We start from the raw sequence: 27,721 nt of genomic DNA, 5'->3' as shown, positions 1-27,721 counted from the left end.
CCCCGCTACTCAGGAGGCTGAGGCAGGAGAATCAACTGAACCCGGCAGGCGGAGGCTGCAGTGAGCCGAGATCACGCCATTGCACTCCAGCCTGGGAGCCTGGGTGACAGAGCAAGACTCTTAAAAAACAAACAAACAAAAAACAAACAAAAAAACTTCATATTTTCTCTCCTATTTTTGAACTACATTAGTAAATGATACCACTTTTTATAAAATATTTGTTTGTTCAGCAGTTTCCAGATGGTTATAATGTGCCTAAACCCATAGTTAGTACTGAAAAGTAAATTAAATTTAGCTTACCAACCTTTCCTATCATATGGTATAAATAAAAAAATGCTGGCCGGGCATGGTGGCTCACACTTGTAATTTCAGCACTTTGGGAGGCCAAGGCAAGCAGATTGCTTGAGCTAAGGAGTTCAAGACCAGCCTGAGCAACATGGTGAAATCCCATCTCTACCAAAAATACAAAAAGAAAAAAAATTAGCTGGGTGTGGTGGCATGTGCCTCCAGAGGCTGAGGTGGGAGGATGAGAGGATGGCTTGAGCCAGGGAGGCGGAATTTGCAGTAAGCTGAGATCAAAATCACATCACTGCACTCCAGCCGGGGCGACAGAGTGAGGCCCCGTCTCGAAAAACAACAAAACAAAAAGTTGTGCTTCTATGCACATGAAATTTCAAAATCATTTCGCTAGATGTCCTTCCCGACTCAGTTGCCACTCCTCAACTCCATTCAGCCTCAGATGAATGCAGAGCTAACAACATAGAACCCTGCCACTCACATTGTAGCCCCAAACCAGCAACATTGTCATGCCCTGGAAGACTGATAGAAATGCAGAATCTTAGGCCTTACCCTAGACCTACTGAATCAGAGTCTGCATTTTTTTTTTTTTTTTTTGCATTTTAATAGGATCCTCTCTTGTATATGCATATTAAAGTTTGAGCAGTATTGATGTAGAGGTGTGTATTCAAGAACACATCTACTGAGCCTGCTAGCATGGTCAACAGTTTTGAATGAGGGATGCTATTGAAACAGATTATGAAATGAGTTGGTTCATTTTGCATGTTTATGGTTAACACAGTAGTTTCATGTTTTCTGTTTCATTTCAAGGTATCAATGCTGCAGATGATGGAAGAGGCTACCCACAGGAAGGTGCCACTGGTCAGTTATGCCTATATCCCTTTGGCTGGAAATGCAGAATATGAATTGATCAGTTATCTCCAAGCCATTGCTTAAAATATAACATGTTTTGGACCCAATACACACATTGTTACAACTAATGCAAATTCCTATTAAATATTAAAAGTAGTTCTGGTTTATTAATCAACAGGGAAAACATCTTCTCCGAAAAACTTGGAATAAATTCAAGGACCAGTTTTTACCCAAATACATGGGTAGCACAGTTTATGACATAGAAAGTCCATTAATGATCTGATCTTCTGAATCTGAAAATGGAGACTATTAAGATATTAAGATTTCAGAGATTTCAAGTCACATTATAATGATAAGCGTTATTCATAAAACTTACCTTTAAGAAGGTGGAAGTGGCAAAGCATACTTCTTTTTGTTCCTCTGGTGTGAATCCAGCCTCAGACTGAGTGAACTGTGATAATTATGAAAATTCATTACAGAGTCCAGGTGGCCTGCAGTTGAAGATCTTCAGCCATTTTTGCCTCAGTTAAATCCAGCCCTTGTTTTCTGCTGGAAAATGTGTGGACATTGAAGCTTGAGCTCCCTCTTAAAGCAGTTGGCTGGAATACTTTTGTCAGAATACAGTACATTTCTATTACATCAGAAATATATTTTCATCTCTTCTAATCTTCTTAAATTGGGAAATTTACAATAGCAATTATGAAGATTGTTTTATGACATTCTTTTGTCAGTTTGGCTTTTTAAAAATCTCTTTTTAGATTATTTCTCCTGTTGAATATAGTAAAAATATTGAATTTCTCTTAAGAATCCCTAATAGGTCAATAGATTTACCCTCCAGTTATATCTGTATTATTTGTTTCTCATCTCATCAAAATTATGACAGGTAAACTATATTTTTCCTTAAACACCTATTAAGATTAAATTATGCAAATCATCAAATAAAAATCATACAACTTTTGGAAAGTTAGTTCAACATGAACTAAAATGGATGCTGTTTGGAAATTTAGTTTGAGATAAACTAAAATGGTGTGTTTGTTGATGCCAGAATGTTCAGCTTCAGTCAATATAATAAGCTCTTGTGCCTTGTATGCACTATTTTTAAAAAGTTTTCTTGAGTCCAGTATAATTTATGTAAATGTTAACAATTAGAATAATACTCTGTATGTTTTTTTGGTACTGATTTTGAGAATTTAAAGCAGATTACCTTTTAAAACTGGACCAACTAAGTAATTGGTATTTAATCCAAGAGAAAATGGTGATAAACTTTTCAAAATCTTTGTTAAACCAAACATTCAACACAAAATAAACTAGAAGGCCAGAGGATAATGGAATAAAGGATCATTGCAATTACTTATCCTTCCTAAAAGTATAGTTTTATATTAATTGTGGAGGAAACAATGTCAGCCAAGTCCATTTTATAGTCAGAGTGCAATTCTTCGAACAGTAGAAAAATCTGCAGTCTTTTACAGATTTGTTTTAAGCTAACGAGTTTCATCTGACAATCTGCTTCAAGAAATCTCAGAAAATATGATAACATTTTAACTTTCGTTTTAGAGCACGTTTTGGTCATTTAAAAAAATACCTGAAGTGCCAGACTGGAACCTATAGCTACTGCTAGAAGTCTTAAAACCAACAGCAGCACAGGATGTATTAAGAATTATATGAAGTCAGGTTTTTTTTTCAAAGCACAGTACTATTAGCTGTTTTGGTGGACAGGATTCGATTAAGTATTCCCTCTTGTCAAACTGGAAGCTAGGGGAAAAAGAGGGATTTTTATCCTTTACTCTGCTAGAGTACTGTTACGCCCCTTTCCCCCAGTCTTTTCTACAATTAAATATATGTCAATGCACATTAGAATCAGATTTGAAAAAGTTAAAACAATTTCATTGTTGTAATTGTTCCCTTTCTGTTTTCATACAGTGAATAACCTTTAAAGGGTTGTTTTGTTTTGTTTTGAATTATAGGAGTTATAATTTTTGGAGATACTTGCATATCTTATTAGATATGCAATATAAATTTATCTGAGAGAACAAAGTGCTAAATAAATAGATCTACATTTTGTACATATTTATATAAAATTTACCTTTAAGTATTTGCTTTAAAAAATTTAATGGCTTAACTCGAACTTGAAGACACATACTTCAACTGTCCTTATTGTCCATTAAACTGGTAATTTTTATTTTTCTTGTTTTTATAGATTTTACTATATAGGAATCAAGATTTAAGAAATTTTGCATTAAAAATAATGTACCAATGCTTCATATACATTAGTTATTTGCTATTATGTAAGGAAGAGGATTGTTATTTCAAAGATATATTAACTTGCATCTGAATACAATCATGATGCATTCAAGGAAGTTCATATCCATGAATTCACTCCTAATATACCCTAATAAAGTGGTTGATCACCTTCATTACCTGTCTATAAGAAATTGCCTTTGCACTGACAATATAAATTATTTTAAGCATACATTTCCCTAATAGTTTATTAGAGCTACTAATGGCAAAATTCATGTCTTCAGTGTGGTCATAACATAGGTCTTTGGGGGAGGGGTAGTGAGAAGATAAGGTGTTTACTTCGTAGTAGTTCAGTGATTCTGAGGACAATTAGACTGTAAAACTCAAGTACACTGTAATCAATAGACAACTATTGGAAATATGGCATACGTTGACAAAAAAAACTAGGGAAATCAAAGATATAAATCATATTTATAAAAAATTAGGCACGTAATCGTGATTCATGCTTCAAGAAAACATGAAAAACGTGTTACTCCATTATGTTATAAACTAGCAGATTTTCCCTATTTTGAAATACATGTAAACTTGCTCGGCTGATTCTGAACTGTATCCTTTAGTATATACTTATATTGTCAGATACTTGTTTGTAAAAGTGATGGTTCTGATACCTTTGATCAAACATAGATACAAACCTCAGAAAATGGTAAATGCAAAGCAGTTTACATTGTAAATCATGATGAAGGTATACTCCAGCACAACCATTCCACCCACACAGTCAGATTACAGATTCTGATCTGCAAATATTTTGACCAAAGTGACATTTCAACAAGTGGATTTTTCACAAATAACACGTTTAATATCTTTCTGCAGAAATGTGTTCTTCCTAAGCAGACGACCACCTGGCTTAATCCCAAATGTTTTATACTTCTTTTCCACATACTTAGCCAGTTCAGCACCGATTTCCTCTTATATGTGGAAGGAGACTATGTTACACACCTGAAGTATTTGTTACTGTTTTACAAAGATACCACTAGGATTTTCTCACTTTGTCTTGGTAAAAATTGCTAGATTCTACTTTTTATTGTGAGTTTTAGCAATTTGATCTTGTAACGCCATGAAAAGCATTAAGTAGAAGCCAACATTAACCTAGATTTCACAACTGAGCAATCTGTTCCCCACCAGATTTCCTCTGGAATTTATTATCAAAGGATCTTATTGTGTTACAGAACACAGGAAATTGTATTATACTTTATAATGTTGCAAACCATGCATTTTCCTTTTCTCTTTTCCATAAGATTTATTTTTTTTATTATGGTAGTGCCCTGGGTTGTAAACAGTGGACATCACCAAAAGGATGAAATCAAGTAGGCTTGTTTCAAAGAAACTCCTGTGAATCAAGAACTATGAACATGAAGTATCTCCCAGAATAATGTTCAGTGTTGCAGGAGACTCTGAAACAGGGCACCCATTTCTTTTTCCTTCCTCAAATAGTCCCCTTGAAATGTGAGCAAACAACTACGATGATGCAGTCCAGGTATCTAATAGCTCAATCACCAACACCCTGTGAGAATTGTTCCTATACCAGCAAAAAGTTCAAATACAATAATCTGGGCAATGCCAATAGAAGACACTTAATCATTTGCAGACCTTTCTTGTTGCAGGAAAGTGACGGCAAAAAACAAACTGGTGAAAAATGTTCAAAAATAGATCGTTTTGATGTTCTTGTTCATAGCCAGCATTCAGTATTTCTGTATTGTTTACATTTGGGGGAAAATGTCTGTTAAGACTAATCTTCTGAGTGGTTTGAGTACCAATTAAACCAAAGGGAAACTTGTTATAAGTTATTTTAAGCCCTGGTTTATGGCTAGTTCCCTATTGCTCAGGAAAAATACTACTACTTTATGGTTTATGAAAACAACCTATGATTTATGTTGCATCTTCCAGGTAAGGTTTAACAGTACCAGGAGCTGAATCCTACCTGAAATTATTAATACTTAATAGCTTCTGTTTGATGGATAAAGGTGCTTAATTGAAAAAAAAAAAAAGCATAATATACTTCAAGTAATTACTTCAAACACAAAATTCTGTTGATGCTGAATTTAAAGATAATACAGAATGTGTCAGTTCTCCTGTTGTATTTTACTCAGTTATGAGAGCAAGGCTATTTTGTCAGTTCAGATTTCGTGTCTTTTTTCTGTCAGTATGTATGGCTCCCTAAAGTGTACTATTAAAAACATCTTAAATGAACTAATCAAACACTTACTGTGTGAAAGCTGAGTACTTTAAAAAGCGACCTTAATTATAAAGTAATCTTGGAGTAGCATGCAAATGTGCTAAAGTTATTTTAAAAACATATACTTAGGCAAGAAGTAGAGGACAGCCCCAGAATGGCTACAATGAATGGAAGGAAAGCCTATGTACACACATATAGCTCAAGAACAAGTTGTTATGATGCATGGGTTTTGCAGTGATACAAGATACCTGCTAACAACTTACAGTATTAGTTTTTTAGAAAAACAAAACAGGTATATGGCATGAGTGAAACAGTTCCCCGTCAAAAACACTTAAAACCTATGACATGACTAGTAAGATATAAAATATTAAGTCCCCTTGGAGTCTTGCAAACTTGTATTTCCTAACAATTTGGGGGCCATGATGATATTGTCTGAAGCTAAAGGAACTCCAATTTCTTGGTATGGTACCAAATATAGATTCTTATCTTTTGGGAGAAAGAGCCAAAAAAGAAGAGTGTGAAAGCAGTGAATTTCCCCTCCTTTGACAATAAAGCAAGAGGGCAGATTATATTCATGAATGCTTCTCATGTACAAAAAATTCCTCCATACCAGGAAGGAGAGTATTGACCAGTTTATCTTTAAAAAGAAAATGTAGAGTAATTTTGGAGAAGGGTAGCTTGTTCATTCACCTACAGACTATGACTATACAAAGCAATGAAATGGACTTCTAAAGAGAAATTGCTCAATTGCTTTTATACTAAATGTTAAATTGACTAATGCTATAGAAAATCATATAATACAAGTTAGAACAAATGGAAGTTATCTAGTGATAATGTAAATGAATCTTGTTTTTTGGAATTTTCACTCTATGGTGACTTTTTTTTTTAACTTTTAAAACCTGAAATGAAAATTCTGCAGGACTTGGATGTGTACAGTCCTACATTTCTATAATGTCTTAACAGAAAAATAAATGACAGGTAACATTGTTATAAATGAAGCTCTCATATAAATTACACCAACGTAGCAAATGGCATGTGTGAACTGGCCTTCACTACAAAGCACTGACACACAATAATCAGTATGTTTCCTATCCCTTTATTTATAAATTCTGACACATTTATTTTATAGACATGAGATAACATGCATTCATAATTTGATTCCACCTCAGGTTGTCTACCCAGAGGAGCCACTGCATTTGGCAATGTGGATGAAACAGCAAACAGGACAGATACAGACCCTTGAGTTTCTTCTAGTAGAGAGGTGGACAAGCCTTTTTTTTTAATTTTTATTTTTTTAAAAAGGCCAGGTAGCAAATATTAGAGGCTTTGCAAGCTAAGATAACGTGAAGGACATTACTAAGGTACTCAAACAAGGAAACTTTTTACAAAATTTTTATTCTAAAAATTGAAAACTCAAAATATCGAGTACAGTTTTTTTTTTTTTTTTTAGTAATAGAGGTCTACTAATGGGAATAATGGGATTTTTTGGCAGGGGAGGGGAGGTAACACTTTGTTCAACTTGGGCTAAAAGTTGGTATTCCCTCATCGGAATAAATTGAAAATGTTAATCTGTTAATGCCGATGTGTAATGAGATTTCATGTATTTCATCTTTGGAAGTGTCTTTTCACACAAATAGGTCGAGATACTAAATACTGACACATCCACCCATGAGCATGTGATTTTACTTAAGCATATTCATCACTTGTAAGGCATTTGTAGAATTCATCTTTTTGGTATTTGCCCTTTAGCATGTCATTCATTCAAGATGATTCATTTCCAACAGAAGATTAAGAGGAAAGTCTTCAACTGCAATTAAATGCTTTTAAAATTTAAAAATTTTCTTTGCACTGCATCAAGGTCCAAAAAACTGCTACAGGAAAATATATCCACTAAAAATGGATTTGGCAATAGAGCACTGTTTTGACTTCTGATAGCACAGAAAGTATATAAAGCAGCTTGACAATCTTGTTATTTAAATTTTAGTTTTTATTGAAATGAATTTACCATATTATATTGTTTTACCTTGTAATTTCAGGTCAAATCCATTAAGAAACATTTTCAAGTCTGTGGCAAAAGCTAATTTCCAAAGCTACTCAGTGTTAAAAAACAGTGTTTGAGGATGGTTCTTCTCACTCAGAAAAATTTCAATGTCAGCCAAGAACCCAAAAAATAAAAATAAATCTTTAGCACTGCTAAGCCACTGAATGCCTGTGTGGCAAATCAAATCAGGATATTCAGTTTCTGTTTCTCACAAAAAATTTATAGAACTGAAGATGGTTAGGTCCACAAGAGCAAATGAAGTTCACTGTTGACCAGTTCAATAACACCAATATTTCCTGCAAACTACCTGCTGATGCATAATCAAGTGAAAGAGCTATAGGCTTTAAACAACTTACATTTTCACAAGCTTTATAAATTTGACCAAATAAACTTTTTTCCTGCTCCATGCATTTTTTTCCCAGCATCAGTTGCATCACATCTTAGTAGATTCCACTTCAGGTCGTACTGTTTCTCAACTTTTTTGAAAATATTCCCACTTGTAGTTCCATAAATTCTTCAGTCACTTCAAATCCAGCAATGGTTTCTCATAAAATAAAGCTAGGCAGTACTGACTAGTAAGAGGCAAAGAATTAATGGTATCATTTGATGTTGTGTCCAAAATCCTCATTCTTCAAATGACTGTTATCAAAAGGCTGATATCTTAATTTTCTCTGGACACATTTCTTTGGGTTGGTTAGTCTTCAAGCATGATATAATTCAGCATTAGTAAATGGTTTTCTTTGCTTGGCTAACAAATTGGCCACTTGTAAACATTTTGGTTGCAGCCTCATTTTTATTTTGTGAAATTCTATGATGTTTCATTTACATTTTCTAATTCTTCTGACTCTTGTTTTCCACGAGTTGGGAATATTGTGATGTTAGTCTGATACTGTCAATCTTCTTTTACCAGTTACAGTGTCATTGCATTATAAACGTAACATACCACCATATAATAAAATAGTCCATATTCTAGTGTGCCTTGAAAACATATCAAAGTGTACTTTTCTTGTTCTGAGATACAGGGCATGAACTGGTAGCAGAAAAAGTAACAAATCTAGCAATACACAGGGCATTCTAAATGCTTTCAGGTTATATCTGCATCACCATGATTCTGTAGCTTGCCAAGCAGCAATGTGAAACAAGACAGACTTAAACAGGTTCTGTAGCAGCTACTCAACTTTTCCATTATAGCAAAAAAGTATCCATAGATAATATGTAAATGATTGTGGCTGCATTCCCATAAAAACTTATAGACACTAAAAATTGAATTTCATGTAATTGTCTGATGTCAGGAAATAATCTTTTGAATATTTTTCCCAACCATTTAAAACTAAAAGCCATTTTCAGTTCATGGGCCACACAAAAACAGGCAGCAAGCTGATTCTGGCTGCGGGCCATAGTTTGACAACCCTTGCTCTAGTAGACTTAACAGACTGTATGAGTCTGTAATTAATGGTTCAGGAACACTAAAAAAATTATCCAAATATCTTACATCTAAAACCTAGACTCTACAAACATTCAGACTGTCTGGAACAAAATAAAGTAAAGCTTAGACCCAGTAAAAGTCAAAATGTTCCTCTACAGAAGTTATAAAATACTATACAGGTACTCAACCTACAATGAGGTTACATCTGAAAAAATACTAACATTCATTTAATGCAGACAACAGCATACAGTCCCCCAATTTACAATGGTTCAACTTACAAACTTTGACTTTGCAATGGTGCAAAAGCAATACACATTCAGTAGAAACTGTAACCCCATCATAGGTCCTAAGGAGCTCCTAAACTTTTGATGGGGTTACAATACACCCACTGTAAAGTTGAAAAATCATTAAGTTGAAAGATAGTTAAGTTAGGGATTATCTATACTTTTTAGGGACAGAGCCAGAACTGATACAAGTTATGAGATTGAGCAACGATGTGGCTACTAAAAAGGTTTCACATTGATTTCTCAAAGAATAGGTAACTATAAATGTTAGTTTTCTCAATAAAAACTAACACTGAAATCACAAGCGAAAAGAAGTTTCACTTCCTTTTTAGCAAAGACAAAATGAAAAGCAGCCAGTCAGAAACTTGCTACATTGTGTTAGATTTTTTAAAGAGCCACAGTTACACCAGATGTATTTCCTTTTAAGTATATCCTTATGAATAAATGCATTCCTGGAAAGGAGAAATAGAAATCCTTACTTAGCTAGTTGAGGTACTCATAAAGAACAAGAATAAGCCAACACTTGAAATGCAGAAAACTCAGACTGATTTTTCAATTAATGGACTAATAATCATCTAGGGTTAATGAACGAAGTTACTGAATTCTGTTGAGTTGCCCAAATAAAAATGAACAATATTCCCCAAATGAGTATTTCCAAAAGAAAATCACCAGTCATCAACATTTATAAGAAAACATTTTGAAGCCTTTATTTACAAAAGCTTTAAAAACAAATAATACCCTCTGTTTTGCAAATAATGTTTTGTTTAAAAAGGACCACCCAGTTACAGCACTGTAATATCATGAATAAAGAATGTACAAGGGAGACAAACCAATGTGACTAACATTTGAAGATTTGCTAATATTACTGATTGAAGTGTAGGTAACACACATTATAACTTGTAGTCCATCATTTCAGGGTACAGTTAATGATTACCAAAGTCTTCCTACACATGCTCTGGTCTGGTCACATATTCTGCATGGCTAAATATTTCACAGTCTCTTTTGTCAATATATATAAAATAGATTGCAAAGATATACACAAAAAAATAAACAAGCATTACACTCCTCAGGTAATTTTATTAGCTATATATATATATGAGAATATATATATATATAATTTGTTGTTTTGTACCAAATCTCTCCATTATTTACCTTTGTAGCAACTATGAAAGCGCAATTTTTGTCTTCTAATTTAATCTGGTACAAAATATACCTAAAGACTTGTTATCTTTGGATTTTAATAAAATTGATTTGTGTAACCAACAAATCAAAAGCATCATAAGTATGGCTACAAAATAAAATTTTAAAAAAAGACAAGGGTAAATGGTGATGGAATAAAAATAAGCAGATCAAGGGAAGTGTGCTATCATAAAATAACTGTAGCTTCAACATCTTGAGTACCAGTTTCCTGGCAGATACTAAACATCCAATCACAAGGGATTTTTCCTGAAGGGTGTAAAGCTGGTTTGAAAATTCTTCAGTCACAGAGCAGCCTACACATGCCAATTAGAAACTGACAGACACTAGATGTGCTTGGAAGATTAAACACTACGTACAGAAACAGCAGTTACTAAGCTCCTCAGTAGTTTCTTGTCTTTTTTTTTTTAGTTTCGCTGAATCGACAGTTTGCACAATGAATATGCTATATTCTGTGAGTCAAAACCAAGTAAATACTGTGTCAAGTTGGCAGATGGTCATTTTTCCAGCTAAGATCAAGAAAAAACAAAATTTTTGATAAAACAGAGGTTTTGAGTCAGAAACACTCTCTAAAGTGCAAAACTGATGGTCCACAATCTCAAATAGCTAAAACTCCTGCAGAATGGAAGAGAGAGACATGAAACAGGGAAATAAATTACAGTCAGTGCTAGTCAATTTAGGAAAAGGGAAAAATAAACCAAACTCAAGTAGGTAAAGTTTATCAAAATATTCAGTGATGTAGCTTTCCCCACTCTCTGTCACACACGCTTGCTAACAAGTATATTAAATTAAGGCCAAATTTAACCTGAATGAGTTTTTGTTTTGGTTTTTTGTTTTGTTTTGTTTTTTATTAAGATCTGAGATAGGAACGGTCATACTTAGTAGTGAAAGGTAGACAATAAAATGGGCCATGAAAGGGGGGGGGAAAGGTACTGTCTATTGTTCAAGGGATTCAACCAGAGATAAAACCTATATACAAGCATGTGTGTAGCTCAAAATAAAATAAAAAGACTATTTCATGTCATGACTGCTTGTTGGCTTCCTCTTCATATGCATTCCCTGTGCCATTCTGTACATAGGATGAACCAGAACCAAGGCCATACAAATGACCACAATATTTGGCATCATCAATATGATCTTCAAAGAACATCTAAAAAGGAATTTTGAAGAAAAAAAAAGATAATTTTAACCAAAGGGAACCACTTGTAATTTATATTTCAGCAATGTAAGTACTGACTGTTCACTGAGATAATGATGGCTCTTTTCTATGGTGTTCCTTTGAGGCTACACATTTCAGTTCAATGAGTAAAACTAATGTCCTCAAAAGTACAGAGCTCAGAAACCAAAGTAAGAGACTATGAAAAAAATGTACAAATGCATGTCTTTTCCATTTAGACCATTTTTATAAGAATTTGTCATCGTGGATAAATAAATATTTATTCCATTAATTTAACAATACTCGAGTAAGAATGAAGAAAGCCAATGATGGTGGGGAAAAAAAAGTTTAGGTTCATAAGCTGTCTTAAATCTACAGGCAAGGCTGAGCTGGCTATAAATAAACTGTAAAGTCATGGACAGTGAAATCCAAACATTCACACTCTATTACTGTCATTGAAGAAGCCAAGAAAAATACAAATAAATTAGTGCCAGAAATCCACCTTTAGTTAAATAAACCATTAAGACATTTTTAAAATGCAAAGCTAAAAAATCTAAAAGGTTATTTCAATTATCTAATGAAACAATGGGAAGGACTCCAAAACAAAATGTTTACGTGTCATGAATGGATAGTCCAAATCACTTCTGAATCAACACTACTTAGCAAAACAGCTTTAATGCTTTCTATTATCAATACATTGCTCCAAAAGTTTTTAAATTCTCAGTCTCAGTCAATTCTTTCATGTCTAAGAGAAAATATACTCAAATCCACAGAGAATTTTTGCAAAAAGGAAAACTTAGAGCCAAGAAAAACCTCACTTGTTTTTGCACAATTTTCCTGTTTACCTATAGCTAGGTGTATCTGTGCATATCACTTAATTACTTAAGAGTGAATAATGGGTTCATTAAGTTCCATTCTTCCATACCTAACATGCCTTTTGCCATTTAAGGAGGGTTTTCCTAATGGGGTTTCTGATTCAACTAGGACGTTGGATTTATTTTATCCCTTCAGAATTCAACTCCCCTCTTAAGACTCAATCCAGTAAAAAGCCTGAGTCCTTCTCTATAAAATCTTCAAAGCACTGAAGAATGACATGAGCAAATAACATATTTATCACCAATTTAAAGCCTAAAAGAGGGCCATGCTAGAAGAAACCTAATACAAAGATTCCTTGCCTTGTAGAAGCAGCACCAATGGGAGTTAGAACTCCGGAGTTTTCCCACTAGTAATGTGTTTGATCATGGAAGTTATTAGCCTGTTTTCTCACCTGAGAAATAATATGGTTGGACCTACATGATTTCTCAGGTAGTTTATGTTTTAAAATTTTTGGTTCTATGATGCACATGTTCTCCCAGTTCCTTCTGAACTACATTTCAAGATGACTTATTTTTGAATACTTTTAAGTGTAGTGGATGTGACTCATATGGTATCTCTAAATATATCTTTACTTAGTAGGTACTTGTTGCCCAAAATCTTTGGCCATAAGATTTTTAATGTTCTCAACCTAACAACCAACTGAGAAAAAGGCAGTGATGTCTTCATACTTCTCTCATTTTGAAAAAGGCCATTCCTGTGAGCAATGAATCAGATCCTGCCTGATGTTGTGGTCCTATCCGTTCCAGCTCTAACTGTTCTGCCACCTCCTGTAATCCACCCTAGAAGAAATAAAAATTGCTTGTCAAAGAGGAAAATACTGCAACGCCTACTTTCACAAATTACAAACTTAGACAATGACCAAAACAAAAATAAACTTTAGTATGTAAAGGTGAATTTTATAAAGATTGGGGGGAAGAAACAGAGAATGTGAATTACTAATGTATTTGTCGAATGTGGAAACAGTATCATTTAATAGAAAACAAGATCCTAATTGGGAAAATGTATCTTCATTATGTTTCAAGGTGTATGACAAGTAAATAACTTTCCTAGATATGGGAGGGAAGCAGACCATATATAGGGTAATATTTATCAAGTACACTCATGGTCTATCAATCCAGTAATAATTGTAAAACTGCATAGCTAGTATAACACCATTGTTTCCATATTTTCTTAAACTTCCCACCATCCATTTGTAGTTTTCACTTAATTTTTACAAAACAAAGCCATTATGAATAACCAAATCATTAAGAATATGCTAAATGCTTAACTATGGTTTTGTTTGTTAAGATGCGTATATGCACACAACTCCTTAGAGTGGTCTGCTATAATGCACCTATGTTAATACTGCTAAGATTAAAAAAGAAAGATGAGAGTGAAAAGAAAGGAAGGGAAAGACAGTAACAGAAGGAAAGAAAGTGGGAGGAGAGGGAAGGAGAGTAAAGGGAGGGGAGAATGAGGATAGAGAGTGAAGTAAAGAAACACCAACAACAAAACAAAAATTCTTCTCTAAATTGTTAAGGCCTCCACCAGCAAAATGGCCCTTCTGTGCATCACAGCTTGAAACAATGCTTTACACAGCAGTTGCTTCTGTGCTAAAAATAGCACGAGGATTAGGTATCATTAGCAGCTGCTCAGGAGAACACAGAATAGAACTGAATAGAACAGCATGGCTGACTATAGGTCAAAAAGCACCTTTGTTGTTAACCTGAATTTTAACATAGCAGCTTACTCAGGACACATTGAGAATATCTGTACTTAGAAACTTCCCAGTAACCACCACGTAACGAGCAATAATTTGGTCCCCTGTTCCTGAAAACTGTCATTATACAGACGTCAATAAAAAAAAAAGTCAAGTGAAAACATGTAGGCCTCAGCATGCAGTGTGCTTTCACAGGGTGGACTGTTTCTCAAGTAAGGGACACCCTACTGCAAGTTCACTTACTGGAAGTCCCCTCAAATTACACAGAAGTCTACTGCTACAAACATAAAGTAACCTTTCTTGAAAATTTCTCTAGTCATATGCTGACCATATCCCTTGTTAAAGGTAAACACTGGCCAAAAGAAAGCTTCTCATCTTATCTGTTAAGACCAGTGTAAACAACGTGGTGAAACCCTATCTCTACTAAAAATACAATAATTAGCTGGGCGTGGTCATGGGCAGTTGTAATTCCAGCTACACAGGAGGCTGAGGCAGGAGAATCACTTGAACCTAGGAGGCAGAGGTTGCAGTGAGCTGAGATCACGCCACTGCACTCCAGCCTGGGTGACAGAGCGAGACTCCATCTCAAAAACAAAAAAATTAATGTTTAGAGTTTAAAAATACACATTATGCAGCGTCAGACTGTTACTACTATCTAGGCAGGACCTACACATTTCCCATCATACTTAACTGTAAGAAGCTGACATCTTTTGGCCAGAAAAAGAACCTTTTAGCTATGTAGTTTTATCCTAGGAACATTATCCTATCACTAGAACTGACACAATAATTTCTAGCCAAGATAAGCCAAAAGGAAAGAAAAACTCTTTTGCCACATTACTGAATACATCTGCACATCTCTGGCCACCTTAGATTCTATCTTGTAAGAAGAGATTCTATGCATGCTGGGAGAAAGAAAGAACTCACACTGGTGTGCATATGAGAGCCTCACTGTCCTCTGATGTTTGTTTTTGTTTGTGATTTTCAATCTGGCAAGCAATGACAAGAATCTGACCTAAGCTAGAAATCTGTTGAATATTCTGCCTTCTGCCAAGACATACTGAAGCTCTGAAAAAACAATTCCCTATAAATTACCATGTATGCAAGAAAAAAAAAAATCACATGACCAGATAATATAATTGCATTTAATGTAATACTGTAAAATATGGTTTAAAACAACATCCCAGCCGAGGCTCTCATGACAGTCCCTTGGTCTGAACAGCATGCTGCTATAGATAATGCCACCTGAAGCCTTACTTTGAGATTTTTGCAGCTCTTCATGAGGTACTTCACATCATAAATTACAGGAAAAAACAATCGAAGGATCTCAAAGAAGTCAAGTTCTTCTTCAGGCAAGTTAGAGTTGGTTAGGATTTTGATTAAGTAGCCAAAGTCGTAACCACTATAAAAGGGTTAAAAGAATAGAGAAGAGGGACACATAAATACCATAAAGATTAAAAAAAAAAAGTTTATCTGATTCAAATTTAAGCAAGTCACACTATAGTCCTTCCAAAAACATTAAAGAGAAGTGCACACAAGAACAGAGAAAACAAACATTGAGAACTATAATGGGAAAATGCTGTCATTTTACAGTATTAAGAACTTTATCACTTTATTATTCAGAGATATCAACACAGATCTACACTATCAAACCAAGCCTGTGGTCACGAAAATACTAGTTTGTTGATATTTGAATTGAGAACACCAAAAGAGCATCAAGCTGCCCATAGATGTCTCAAAATACTTTTTTAAATAACTATGGAAATGGAGAAATAAAGATGTATGGAAACTTGGCCAGAGGAGTTAGCAAATGTAGCAAGACAACTGGCATTCGATAGGCAAAAGTAATGCAAGACATCCCATCTTTTTCATAAGGTGGTCACATATATTATCCAAAGAATAAGACTGTAACAAGGTATTTTCACTTCTCTTAAATGACTATGTCATTAAGTCGTCTCTCCCTCTCTTCCGTCACAATTCTCTTCCTCTCAGTGCGGCTCCCTAAGAGTCATTATTAATGGAAATGCTGCACATGGAAGAAGTGAAGGGTAGTGAAAAAATAACTACTCTCCTCATCATAAAATGCAAACTCCTACATTCTCAAATCCAGACCTCTTCTCCCTTTGTCTGGCCTTTTTTCACAGCTTTCTGTCTCCCTACACTTCCAGGCCACGTAGACACATCCATCCCTTGTCTACTTTTCCTTACAGGACCTCTGACAGGAAGCCTATAAGGCATCTGCTTACTAACATTAAAAGTTTAAGATCATATTAGCACTTAGGATTTATAAACTTCCTAAAAACTATTCCTTATTACTTGAAATAGATTAGAACATGAGGAAAACAGCTAATGATATTTAATGGAATAAAATCTTGTATCTTAATAAATATTTAAATATATCAGTCTAACTTAGATTCTAAACTCCAAGAAGACATGAATGAAACCTGTTTGCTTTCATTCATCTTAATACCCCAGTGCCTAGTGCACTGTATTTTGTCGGAGTATTTTTTAAATGAAAAAGTATGTCATATATAGTAAAAGGATAGGACAATACTTTCCAGTTCTTTTACATCTTCATATCTAGGGAAGAAAAAATGACTAAAAAACAGTTATTTGTATCAAGAGTCTTAAGTTGTGTCTCCTAAGGTACGGGTTCAAGTAGAAAAGAGACAAAAAAAGATGATAGGTAAGAATCAGTGTGTTCAGTATCTACAACTCAACAGTTTCTGCTTAGTACACATCAAAGTTGCCCACATGAAATCCTTCACTATAAACATCCCACAGATCAGAGATACAAACTAAACCAAGGAGACTCAGATTTAAAATAAATGTGTGAAGTGGATCAAGTGTAAGAGTATTAACATCTATGTAACATAAAGCTTTTTCAAAACCTAACGAAAGTAACCATTCTGAAGGTTACTTTTAGTCCCTGGGTGGTCAGTTTAGTCTACTTAGATGGGAAAACTCTTTCTCATACCTGGAAGTCTATTTCACAAAATCGGAACTAGTTTCCTTACCAGAAACACTCTTAAAAAATCTAGTTTCATAACCATAAAGAACTTAAAACCACCAGTTATTGAGAATTTACTGTTTATAAAGTTATCTTAGTGACCATTAAAACAAGTCTTCAACGTATTTCTTCAAAGGGATGCCTTATCACTTTATTTTTTAAAAAATTAAAATCTACCTCCACAGCCATCCCTAGCATTTTCTATGCTGTTTTGTGATAGCACTTATCACTATCTAACAAATCAATGTGAACTCCATTTTTAAAAACCGTCTGCCCACCCCCATGAGAATATAAACTCCATGAGGAAAATAATTGTTGTCTGTTTTATTCACAGCTTAATTCCTAGAATCTCATCTCAGTGCCTGCCATATGGTAAATACTCAATAAATTTTTGTAAATGTAAATAAATGGTTTCCCCTGTAGAACATTAAAAACTAAGGTGTAGAAACAGTAAAAGAAAACCCTGGGTAACACCAATTCCAAAGGCACTGCTGGATTTAAACCGGGGTCTTTCACTTTGTAGAGAACCCGTACTGTTTCCACTATGCAACATGCTTCTCACAGGCAAAAATGGATCCCATAGTTTAAATTAACCTTTAAGTAGACCAACACTAGCCTCCTCAGAGTTAGGAGACAACTCTATATGGCAGTCAACTCTTTCTAGAATTAAACCTGAAATTCCTAACACAGTGCCCCAGGTAAGTGTGGAGCAAGTATGAGATGGAAAAACAAAAAGCATTTTCAATGTAGTCGTTTTACCTATGAAATGACAACCATTTGACCCCTTCACAGAGGACCACTCCAGAAGTCATAAGAAGTTCTGCAAAGTACTGGGTCTCAATTCCTTCCTCCTCATGTTTTTTAAACTGGATACCAGATGTTGTTAGTAGCTCTATAGAGTCCTGGGCATACATATCCTCCCTGGCAGAAGAAAGAGAAAGACAACATTCAAACATGCCATTACTTCAAACAAGCTGTTCTTCTGCTTACATCTGTAACTACAGTGCCGGAAAAGAGACAGAGGACTGGCTTGAGTCCAGCTGTTCCAATGCTTTACATATATGCAAGAAAAATGCAATTTAAATACAAGGGTCATTATTTCAGAAAAGTGTTTCAAATAATAAAAAATCATTCAAAGAGTCCAAAGGTACAATTTTAATCTTTACTATTAACTCTATTAGCCTTTCATACTTAAATACATTTAACTGGGTTTGGAAAAGGGTCTTCTACTCACCAGGGGCTACCATCACAAAGTAACAGACAAGTTTTCTCAGAGACTCTCAGTCTCAGCAGCCACTGTAAGGCTGCCACATGGAGCTGCAGCCATAGCTGCGGGGCACATGCCCATCTCCCATGCTCTCAGCAGCACCAGGAAGGAGACCCGGTAGAAAACGTCTCATGTGGACGAGTTAAACTACACTTCATCTTAAAGAAGGAGATGCCTCCTTTCACAAATGATGAGCCTTGCAAATGGCTCCAATAAGTAACACTGTTTAAAGTTAAGGACTGTGCTGTAACAGCAATAATTTCTTCTGCCAACAATCCGATTCCTAAATGACTGCCTTATAAAATCAAGCCAGGCAATCTAAATATAAACCAATTCTTCAAGACTTCACTTAAGCCAAAAAGAAAGCCATCTCCAACCACAAATATATTTCCAACCACAAATATATGTGTATCTGAAATATTAAATCAAAAGTTCCCAAAATACAGTATATCTGTATCTGAAATATTAAAACAAAAAAGCTACCAAAATACAGATATATTTTTGAGAATATGGGAAAAAGTATTTTTTTACTTACTTTTCAAATTGTAAGAATACCGGATTCTACCTCTTGGCAAAAGGAATTCCTATTAAACACTTTTGACAAAACTAAACCATAGGGTATATTTCACTTGGGCCAAAAAGTATCCTTATGGTTAGTCCTTTGGAAATCAACTTATTTCTAGGTCTGAAAAATTACAAAGCTAACAATGGAAATACTTTAAAACAGAAGGAAACCACATCACTTAAAAGTCAATCTCCCCTGGAATATCCTTTAGGAAGAGTAACAGAATAAACCCAATGAAGTAGTTTTTTGATTTTTGGTTTTTTTCTAGTGACACCATAGCTTTCCTATGCTAAAAATATGTACCTCAAAAAATTAGAATCTCACTCATCAGGTCCCAATGCTCACACTGAGGCATGCCTTAGCAACTATAAGCAACCAATAAAAAACAGATTCTTCTCCAGGCTCACATCATTCTTGGCCACTTGCCAAGGTATAGGTATGCAAGTGGTTTAGCCCTTTTTCTCCAAGTTTCTAGTAACACCCTTCACCGGTTTCCTTGCAGCATATGGCTTCACCCCACACTTGCTTTACAAAGAAATATCAGACCAATATTCCTGTCTTTCTTTACATCTACCTATGTGAAGATTGTTCTCCTTTAGACTCCAAAGACAGCTTGCCTCATCGCCGAAGCTAACTGCTACCAATGCCTTAGATGCTATTCCATGCCATTCCTCAAAGGACTTCTCAAGTGCCTATCTTTATCCTAACATACAACTCCTTAACTCGTGAACACTCAACTGTGTCTGTGTATTATCTGTAAAACAAAATAAAAACCACTATTCTGTTGATTCTGCTTTCCATTCTTGAGACAGGGTCTGGCCATCATCCTGGAAGCAGTGGCTTGAACACGGCTCACTGCAGCCTTGACCTCCCAGACGCAAGCAATCCTCCTTCTGCAGCCTCCCAAGTAGCTGGGATTACAGATATGCATCACCATGCCTGGCTAATTTTTCTATTTTTGTAGAGACAAGGGTTTGCCATGTTGCCCAAGCTGGTTTTGAACTTCTGAGCTCAAGTGACCTGTCCGCCTTGGCTTCCAACTGGCCTCCCAAAGTGCTGGGATTACAGGAATGGGCTACTGCATCCAGCCTCCCTTCTTATGGCACTCTCCATCTCCTTCTTTACACTGCCACTTTCCTTAAATGAAGCATCAGCATCCTTTCTGTTACCACTGAACCCAAGATGCCCTGTAATTTCTACTATGCTATTAAATAATTCTCTCAAATATCAAGAAATACTGCAATCACCAAAAGTGATTACTTTTTATTTATTTAGAGACGGAGTCTCACTCTATCGCCCAGGCTGGAGTCAATGGCATGATCTCGGCTCACTGTAAGCTCCGCCTCCCGGGTTCATGCCATTCTCCTGCCTCAGTCTCCCAAGTAGCTGGGACTTCAGGCGCCCACCACCACGCCCAGCTAATTTTTTTTTGTATTTTTAGTAGAGACAGGGTTTCACCGTGTTAGCCAGGATGGTCTCAATCTCCTGACCTCGTGATCCGCCCGCCTCGGCCTCCCAAAGTGCTGAGATTACAGGCGTGAGCCACCGTGCCCAGCCTCAAAGTGATTTTTTAAAAATTTATTTTTAACCCTCTTTGACTCATCAGTGACATTATTTCCACGGGTTGCTTTTCTTCTTCACAGCTCATCAGTATTCCACTTCAATTTTCATAGATATATCAACTCCAAATTCAGTTTGGAGAGAATTCCCATACATTGATCAGTATTAATAATTCTAATTCTTAGACTTTGGCAATAGAGAGAAAACAGAAGAGTTACAAAACACTGAGTTATAAAGGCCATGACCAACTTTCCTCAGTACTAAATCCCTAGTGTCTTAGCACTGTAACTGACACACATTCTAGCCACCCCATTAAGAAGCCAATTTTCTCTTTCTTCAAAATTTCCAAGAATCTCTTCATGGTGCTCTCTCTGTATTAGGCACTACTGGTTTATCTTCCAAATGACTTCTTCTACCTACTGTTTTTCACTGTATCCTTCTCCGTAAACATCTCCTAACATCAGTGTAAATCAAGCCTGTCCAACCTGCAGCCAATGGGTGCCCAGCGTGGCTGTGAACGCAGCCCAATACAAATTCGTAAAGTCTCTTAAAACATTCTGAGAATTTTCTTTTTTGTGTTTCTTTTTTTTAGCTCATCAGCTATTGTTAGCATTAGTGTATTTTACGTGTGGCCCAAGACAATTCTTCCTCCAATGTGGGCCAGGGAAACCAAAACATTAGACACCCCTGGTGTAAATGGTAGCAAAACTTGGCAGTAAACTTTAGCAGTCCTTTCTGAGTAAGAAAGAAAAAATGTCACTTAGATGCTGTACTAAGAAAGCAGTTGTTACCAGAACAAAGGTGTTTCTAGAAAAGGAAACTCAATTTTACTCAAACTGAGAAGCTGATGGGTTACCTCCTTCTCATGTACTGAGATCACAATAGTATCTAATTTAAAAACAATGTACTAATTCATTTGAAAAAAAAGTAACATGGAGCAAATGAAATGGTAAAGAACTAATTTTAATAAAGGTTTATCATTTGAGAAAAAGGAGAGCAGGCAATTTTCAGTGTTTCAGAGCCGTAGTTCTTATAAAAGGTTATCAGTCTGAGTGGAGTACTTTTCACCCTTTATAACCAGGGTGTCCAATCTTTTGGCTTCCCTTGGGCCACACTGAAATAACTGTCTTAGGCCACATATTAAATAAAGTAACAACAACAAAAAATCTCGTAATGTTTTAAGAAAGTTTATGAATTTGTGTTGGGCTACATTCAAAGCCATCCTGGGCCACGGGTTGGAAAAGTTTACTTTATAAGGTTCTGTAGTCTGTACGTGTGTAAAGATAGATATAGATATTTTTAAAGACAAAGTATCACCCTGTTGCCCAGGCTGGAGTGCAGTGGTGCAATCTAGCTCACTACAGCCTTGAACTCCTCAGTTCAAGCAATCCACTTGGTTCAGCCTCCCTACTGCTACAACGACAGATACACAGCCACCATGCCTGGCTAATTTTTTTTTTGTAGAGACAGAGTCTATGTTGACCAGGCTGGTCTAGAACTCTTGGCCTCAAGCAATCCTCCTGCCTTGGTCTCCGAACAGAGAGTATATTATTAAACCCAAAAGAATGAAATGGAGAGTCAGGCTAAACACAGTGTAATTATAAGCCATACTACTATAACACAGACATCATTACTCTGCTTTTCCTAAGCCCTACTTTCGTAAAATTGTGTATATTAAATATCTTTGTTTATTCGACAAAGAACAGGAAGAAAGAATTCATATATTGGCACTACCATTAATTGCCTACAGCTTCTTTTACTATTTTTCCTATCAGATATTATGATATATGGCACAAATGTGGGATGTCAAATAGAAGAACAATGCAACATTGCAACATACAGTTAAGTACTCACTTAACGTTATCAGTAAGTTCTTGGAAACTGCAACTTTAAGCCAAAAGATGGATAACGAAACCAATTTTTACCACAGGCTAATTGATAAAAACAAAAGTTAAGTTCCTATGGCCTATTGCTGGTCACAAAAAAAATCACCAAACTTCTAGATAAAGACCAAAATACTTCTAATATTAAATACTGAAATAAATGTGAGCTGTATGTAAATTTAAGAACAATAAATAAAAACAAGTAAGATAATTATTTGCTCCATTATTCAGCTGAGTGGTGAAGAAAGCCAGAGCCTATTCTGGCAGCTCAGGGCGCAATGTGGGAACCAACGTTGGTCAACATATCATTCCGTGGCACGGTGCACTCACAAAGATACACCTACTCACTCACACTGGGACAACTTAGCCACACCACTTCACCTAACGTGCACAGCCTTGGGATGTGGGAGGAAATCAGAGGACCCGGGAGAAAATCCATATACATACGAGAACGTGGAAAACTCCACACAGGTAGTGGCCCGGGTCAGAAATCAATTTTATTTTTTCTGAATGTTACCATGAAACAATGTTGAAAAAAATGACATTTGAGGTCCTGCTATACTGAGAATGTATTAAATATTTTATTCACCCAACTTACAGTTTGCAAATAATCTGCCCTTCTCCAAAAACACTCTTAAAACTTCCCTCAGCTATCAAGACTACTTCTAATAATAATATAGAAATATTAAAACTAAGGAAACTGGGTGGAGACCCAGGGCTTGAGTTAGAATGCAGATTCTGACATACGATAAACACCAGGTCAAGGACACTACTATTTCTACTATATGTAAATTAAGAGAGCTTTTGTGGGCTGAAGTGGCAACATAATGATTATATAGTACTGACTTGAAAGGAAAACGTACCCAAGGTTCCAAAAAACGTCTTACTGCATTTGACATGTAATCTACTCATAAACTGGAATATGACTGCAATAAAAATCTTTACAAGAAGGATAAATATTATAAAAGGCTATATTTCAAACTGCACACAAAATTTTTCAAAGTAAAACTAAACTAATGTGGTAAGATTATTTTTTCTATCAGAAGTACTTTCAATACCCAAAGTTTTCCAAATACAAAAAAAGTTGCAGTCATATTTTAAATGTAAAATCTTTAACATCAAAAGTATTTTTTGTTCCCATAGTAAAAAAGAAAACCATGCTTTTGAAATGTTAAGTTTTACATATTTTCAGTACAACTACACCAAATTCACCTAGCATGTCACCATACTTGAGGAAAATCAATTCCTAAGATTAAAGAAAAAAAAAGTTTGGGTTATACAGTTATTTCCCACTTACGTCAAATTAAATTTAAAATTAAACTGCCAAGTTGAAGTTCCTGGAGGGTATTCTCCTTGCTCATTCATAAATGTCAGTCCTAGCTGAATTATCTTTAATAAGTCTACATTACACCGCAATAGTTGGTATTGATAGTCAGCATTGCTCCTGAATTCTCCAATGGGTCTTGCAACCACACCTGGAAACTCGGTGTCCTGTAAAATAGTTTTAAGATTCATTATGTACTGAACAGTCAAAACTACAGTGCACACATTCTTTTGATGCAAATCAAAGAATCCTACAGATGATATTCTACACATTTATATTCAATTACAAAGTATCTTTTAACTAGAAAGAACCTCACTTTTTAGAACCATAAAACTCTATAGACTTAATAACCTTTTCTTAAATGTATCAAAAAAATTACTACGTATGAGATACATGTGATAAACGTAACCAAATACTTACTCTATACCCAAGAAAGGGGGGAAAATCATAAATGCCTATCTCCCAAAAGATACGTGAAATGATGCTCACAGTATTCCAATGCTAAAACCAAGTTTCTTGAATAACTGGTTCAAAAGAATGGAAAACGCCCTGTACTTTCCAATTGCTTCTCTGAGACAAGGTTTTTCTCAACACCAAAATCCTAAGAAAAACATCATTAGCTTCCTAATTTCTCCGGCTGAAACAATATTCTCTCTATAGTCCACAGAAAGCATGTTGTCAAGAATAGCATGCTACCCACTCACTCTTGTAGGATGTTATCACTTCTCTATGTTGCCACTCTTTATTATCTGAGAAATCAATGATCACTATGAATTTCCACTGGTTAAGAAAACAATTTTAGTTCTAATCATGGCTAAGTATACCTTTATTAAACAGTATGTTACCTACAAACATTCATGTTTTAACCAATCAACCTGCTCCTCCCCAAAGTAATCCATTTGTTTATTTTTATTAAAAATACTGAGACAAAGATACATCAGTTTAGTATTAGAATTCAAACTAGGGCTAAGAATAAAAACTACCTATCAAGTCACTATGAAACAGTAAAGAAATCACTATTTCTCTAAATTCAGTGCAATTCAACAGTCACTTTATTGGATACTATATGTGTTATGCTAGGTGCTGGGAGAGAAAGGACGATTAAAGCACTTGCTTTATGGAGCTAATAATAATCTAGTGGATGCAGAAAACAGGTAGCTAACAGAAATAGTGTAAAGGTAAAGAAGAAAAATCATTAACTGGTTAGACAATCTAGGCAGACTAAACAGCACGTGCAAAAGCAGAGTTGCTTAGTAACACAGTATATTCACGGAACTCCAGTGTTAATTATGAAAACAAATTGCAGACCAACAACATTTCACTGGCACATTTGATTTTTTTTGTTTGAGAAAGAGCTCCCTAGCTTCTGGGAGCTCATGTGGTACTACCAGCTAGGCTTTGGTGTTGCTTGGAGCAGATCTGGCACTCACAGCTAGGCCCTAATGTTCTCCTGTTGAACATAATTTCACAGAAGGTCAACCTCAAATAAGGCTACTCTGTAATCATGTCCAAACAAGGACAAAAAAATAAACAATGTCAAACCACAAAATGACCAAGTATCTCCATCCTGGCTAAATGAATGACTGTTCCTTCTCTGCAGCTTTAACCTCATTCTAGTCTCTCATTTAAGACTTAGTAAGATATCCAATCACAGAATTACCCTGGCTTCCTGACCACATCCAATCCACAGTAAAGCCCTGCTTCCCTTACCTTCCCCAAGACCACCTGACACAAGCCCAAATCCTTTCTAACGCCCTCTTATTCAAATGGCCCATGGTTCCCAGGAATTCCAGTGCGTTTTCCCTCACTGCAGTGAGGGATAAACCCAACCTGTCAAATCACAGGTGTATTCCTGATGGTTTTTGGCTAGAGGGCAGTGACAAATTTTTCTTTTCACGGTGAAATTAATCCCTAAAAATATCAACCAAAAGGGCTGAACTCAAGACTTTAAAATTTCCTTTTCCTCCTTTATATGAAGCGTTTTAAAGACCTGCTTGTGGGCATACCATAGCAACGTAATTATATTTTCGGATAACTTGACGAATTTTCTTCATCTCTTCATCCAAGTTGCAAGCCCAAACTTCACAAATTCTTTGGCTATGATCTACAGTTGCCGCTGGCATAGTGAGGGTACAAGGGAGTCTAGATGCCAAGCATCAAAATGTTATACTTGATTGAAGATTTGTTTCATAAAATATTTTATCCTTTATTTATGTACCTGTCAAAACAAAACAAAACAAAAAAACAATATAAAGACCAGATATATCAAATCTGAATCACAGAATGATCTGACAGGAACCTAAGAGATTATTTATTCAAAGTTCTTGACTCATAAAAAAAAATCAAAGTTTAGAAAGTAACTTAAGGTCACACAGCTAGCCTGTAGGAAAAAAAGGACTACAGCACAGATTTCCTGGTCCTGATTTCAGCTATTTTAAAATAACTTTTTTATGCATACATACTAATCATATTTTTATAACTTTCCGCTGAAGATAATTATGAGTTCAGCTCCTCTGCATAAAACTTTATAAAGCCATCCATTTCCAGACAAAAATGAAAAATTACTTATACACATGTGACAAGATCAGATGCTACCATGCCAAAGGTGGTATTTACTTTTATTCCTCATTAACAATACAACCAAAATCCGACTTGATTACAAGATCTACTTTACTGCCATTTATTCAAACTAGACTAGAGGGGTCAAAAATGTTTGTAAATGCTCTCAGAAAAAGTAACAGCCACAGAAAACTATCTGAATGTTCGCAGTTGCAGAAGGGAAAAAGAACACAATAGAACGTCTAAAACTCAGAGCATATTCCCTGGTTACCAAAGATACAGCTCACATTGCTCTATAAACAGAGTTCGTGTTGATTCTTGGGCAGGGAAATTTCAAATTCTTCTGCATTTTCCACATAAATTTGAAAAAAAAAAAAAGGTAAAAAGAGGGTTTTATGGCTGTCTTCTAAACTCTGAAGAATCAGAAATGTAACTTCGAATTCTCCAAATGAAAGTAACGAAAGGAAATCCAGGACACCCCTCCTTCATAACTCTCCCACCCCGATACACACACACATAAGCACACACACACACAGATTTGGAAACACCCTGTAGTTTAACATTGCTTTCCTCCACCTCTCTCTCTACTGCAGTCCCAGAAGCCCCGAAGAGGCACCAAAGGCCTTCTCATTACTGGAGATAGCATCTCCGTACTGCAGGTTCCCAGAGAAACGAGAGGACGGCACCGACGCATTCAAGTCATAGATAACTCTCTTCCCTGGCAGAGCGCCAGGGCGAAGGTGCTGATAACACTGACTGGAGCTACACTGACTCCCAAGCACTGCTGCGTGAAAGAATACGAAGAGCTGAGGATCTAGGCCACCGCCCTCCACTCCCAATTTCCGTCCCACTTCGAAGCCCCAGGTACAAAGCCTTTGCGTCATCACCACGCGCCAACCCCTTGACAAACTCCCCCAGCCCCAGTTACCCAGCCCCCCACCCGCCGCCAGACTCCTTCCTCCGCCAGCCGCACTCCAGCTGGCGCCATCGCGCACCCTCTCAGGTTCATCGTCCCCGCCCCCTTTCTACTTCCCTAACCCGCCCCTCCCCCCGCAAGGCGGCGGCGGATGCAAGATCTACTTGTGTCGCTGAGCTCGCGCTCCTCCTCCTCCTCCTCGCCATAGAGACAGCACCCGGCGGCGGTGGCGGTGGCGGTAGCGGCGGCGGCAGCGGGTGCCCCATAGACACCTCTCGCCCAGCAAGGGGAAAGGCGAGCAAGAGCTGCGCCGTACCGTGCTGCGCCGTCGCTTTTCGCAC

General features: G+C 36.1%; 2 protein-coding genes across 9 annotated transcripts in view; one reads left to right on the top strand and one right to left on the bottom strand.

The window, feature by feature from the left end:
* Positions 1–10,732, top strand: part of LOC105463741 (zinc finger DHHC-type palmitoyltransferase 2) — a 111,947-nt gene extending 101,215 nt beyond the window's left edge. For all 5 annotated transcript variants that reach the window (XM_011711017.2, XM_011711013.3, XM_071068592.1 and 2 more), the window contains one exon: positions 1,108–10,732. The gene's annotated coding sequence lies outside the window, so the exon portion shown is untranslated. The remainder of the gene's footprint in view (positions 1–1,107) is intronic.
* LOC105463738 (CCR4-NOT transcription complex subunit 7) lies at positions 10,053–27,721 on the bottom strand. 4 transcript variants are annotated; one of them, XM_011711007.3, is made up of 7 exons: positions 27,545–27,721; positions 25,912–26,123; positions 23,879–24,072; positions 18,066–18,227; positions 15,554–15,698; positions 13,269–13,379; positions 10,053–11,718 (listed from the first exon to the last, which is right to left on the bottom strand). In XM_011711007.3, exons 2-7 carry the CDS (start codon positions 26,026–26,028, stop codon positions 11,590–11,592), a joined length of 858 nt encoding a protein of 285 aa, XP_011709309.1. In that variant the 5' UTR covers positions 26,029–26,123; positions 27,545–27,721; the 3' UTR covers positions 10,053–11,589. The 4 variants fall into 4 exon arrangements, with proteins under 4 accessions (XP_011709309.1, XP_070924695.1, XP_070924694.1 ...); XM_071068594.1 differs by having other exon boundaries at positions 27,697–27,712; XM_071068593.1 differs by lacking the exon at positions 27,545–27,721 and adding an exon at positions 27,099–27,310.

This window comes from Macaca nemestrina, chromosome 8 (assembly GCF_043159975.1).
Source record: "Macaca nemestrina isolate mMacNem1 chromosome 8, mMacNem.hap1, whole genome shotgun sequence".
NCBI lineage: Eukaryota > Metazoa > Chordata > Mammalia > Primates > Cercopithecidae > Macaca > Macaca nemestrina.
This window is presented reverse-complemented; position numbering and strand designations above follow the sequence as displayed.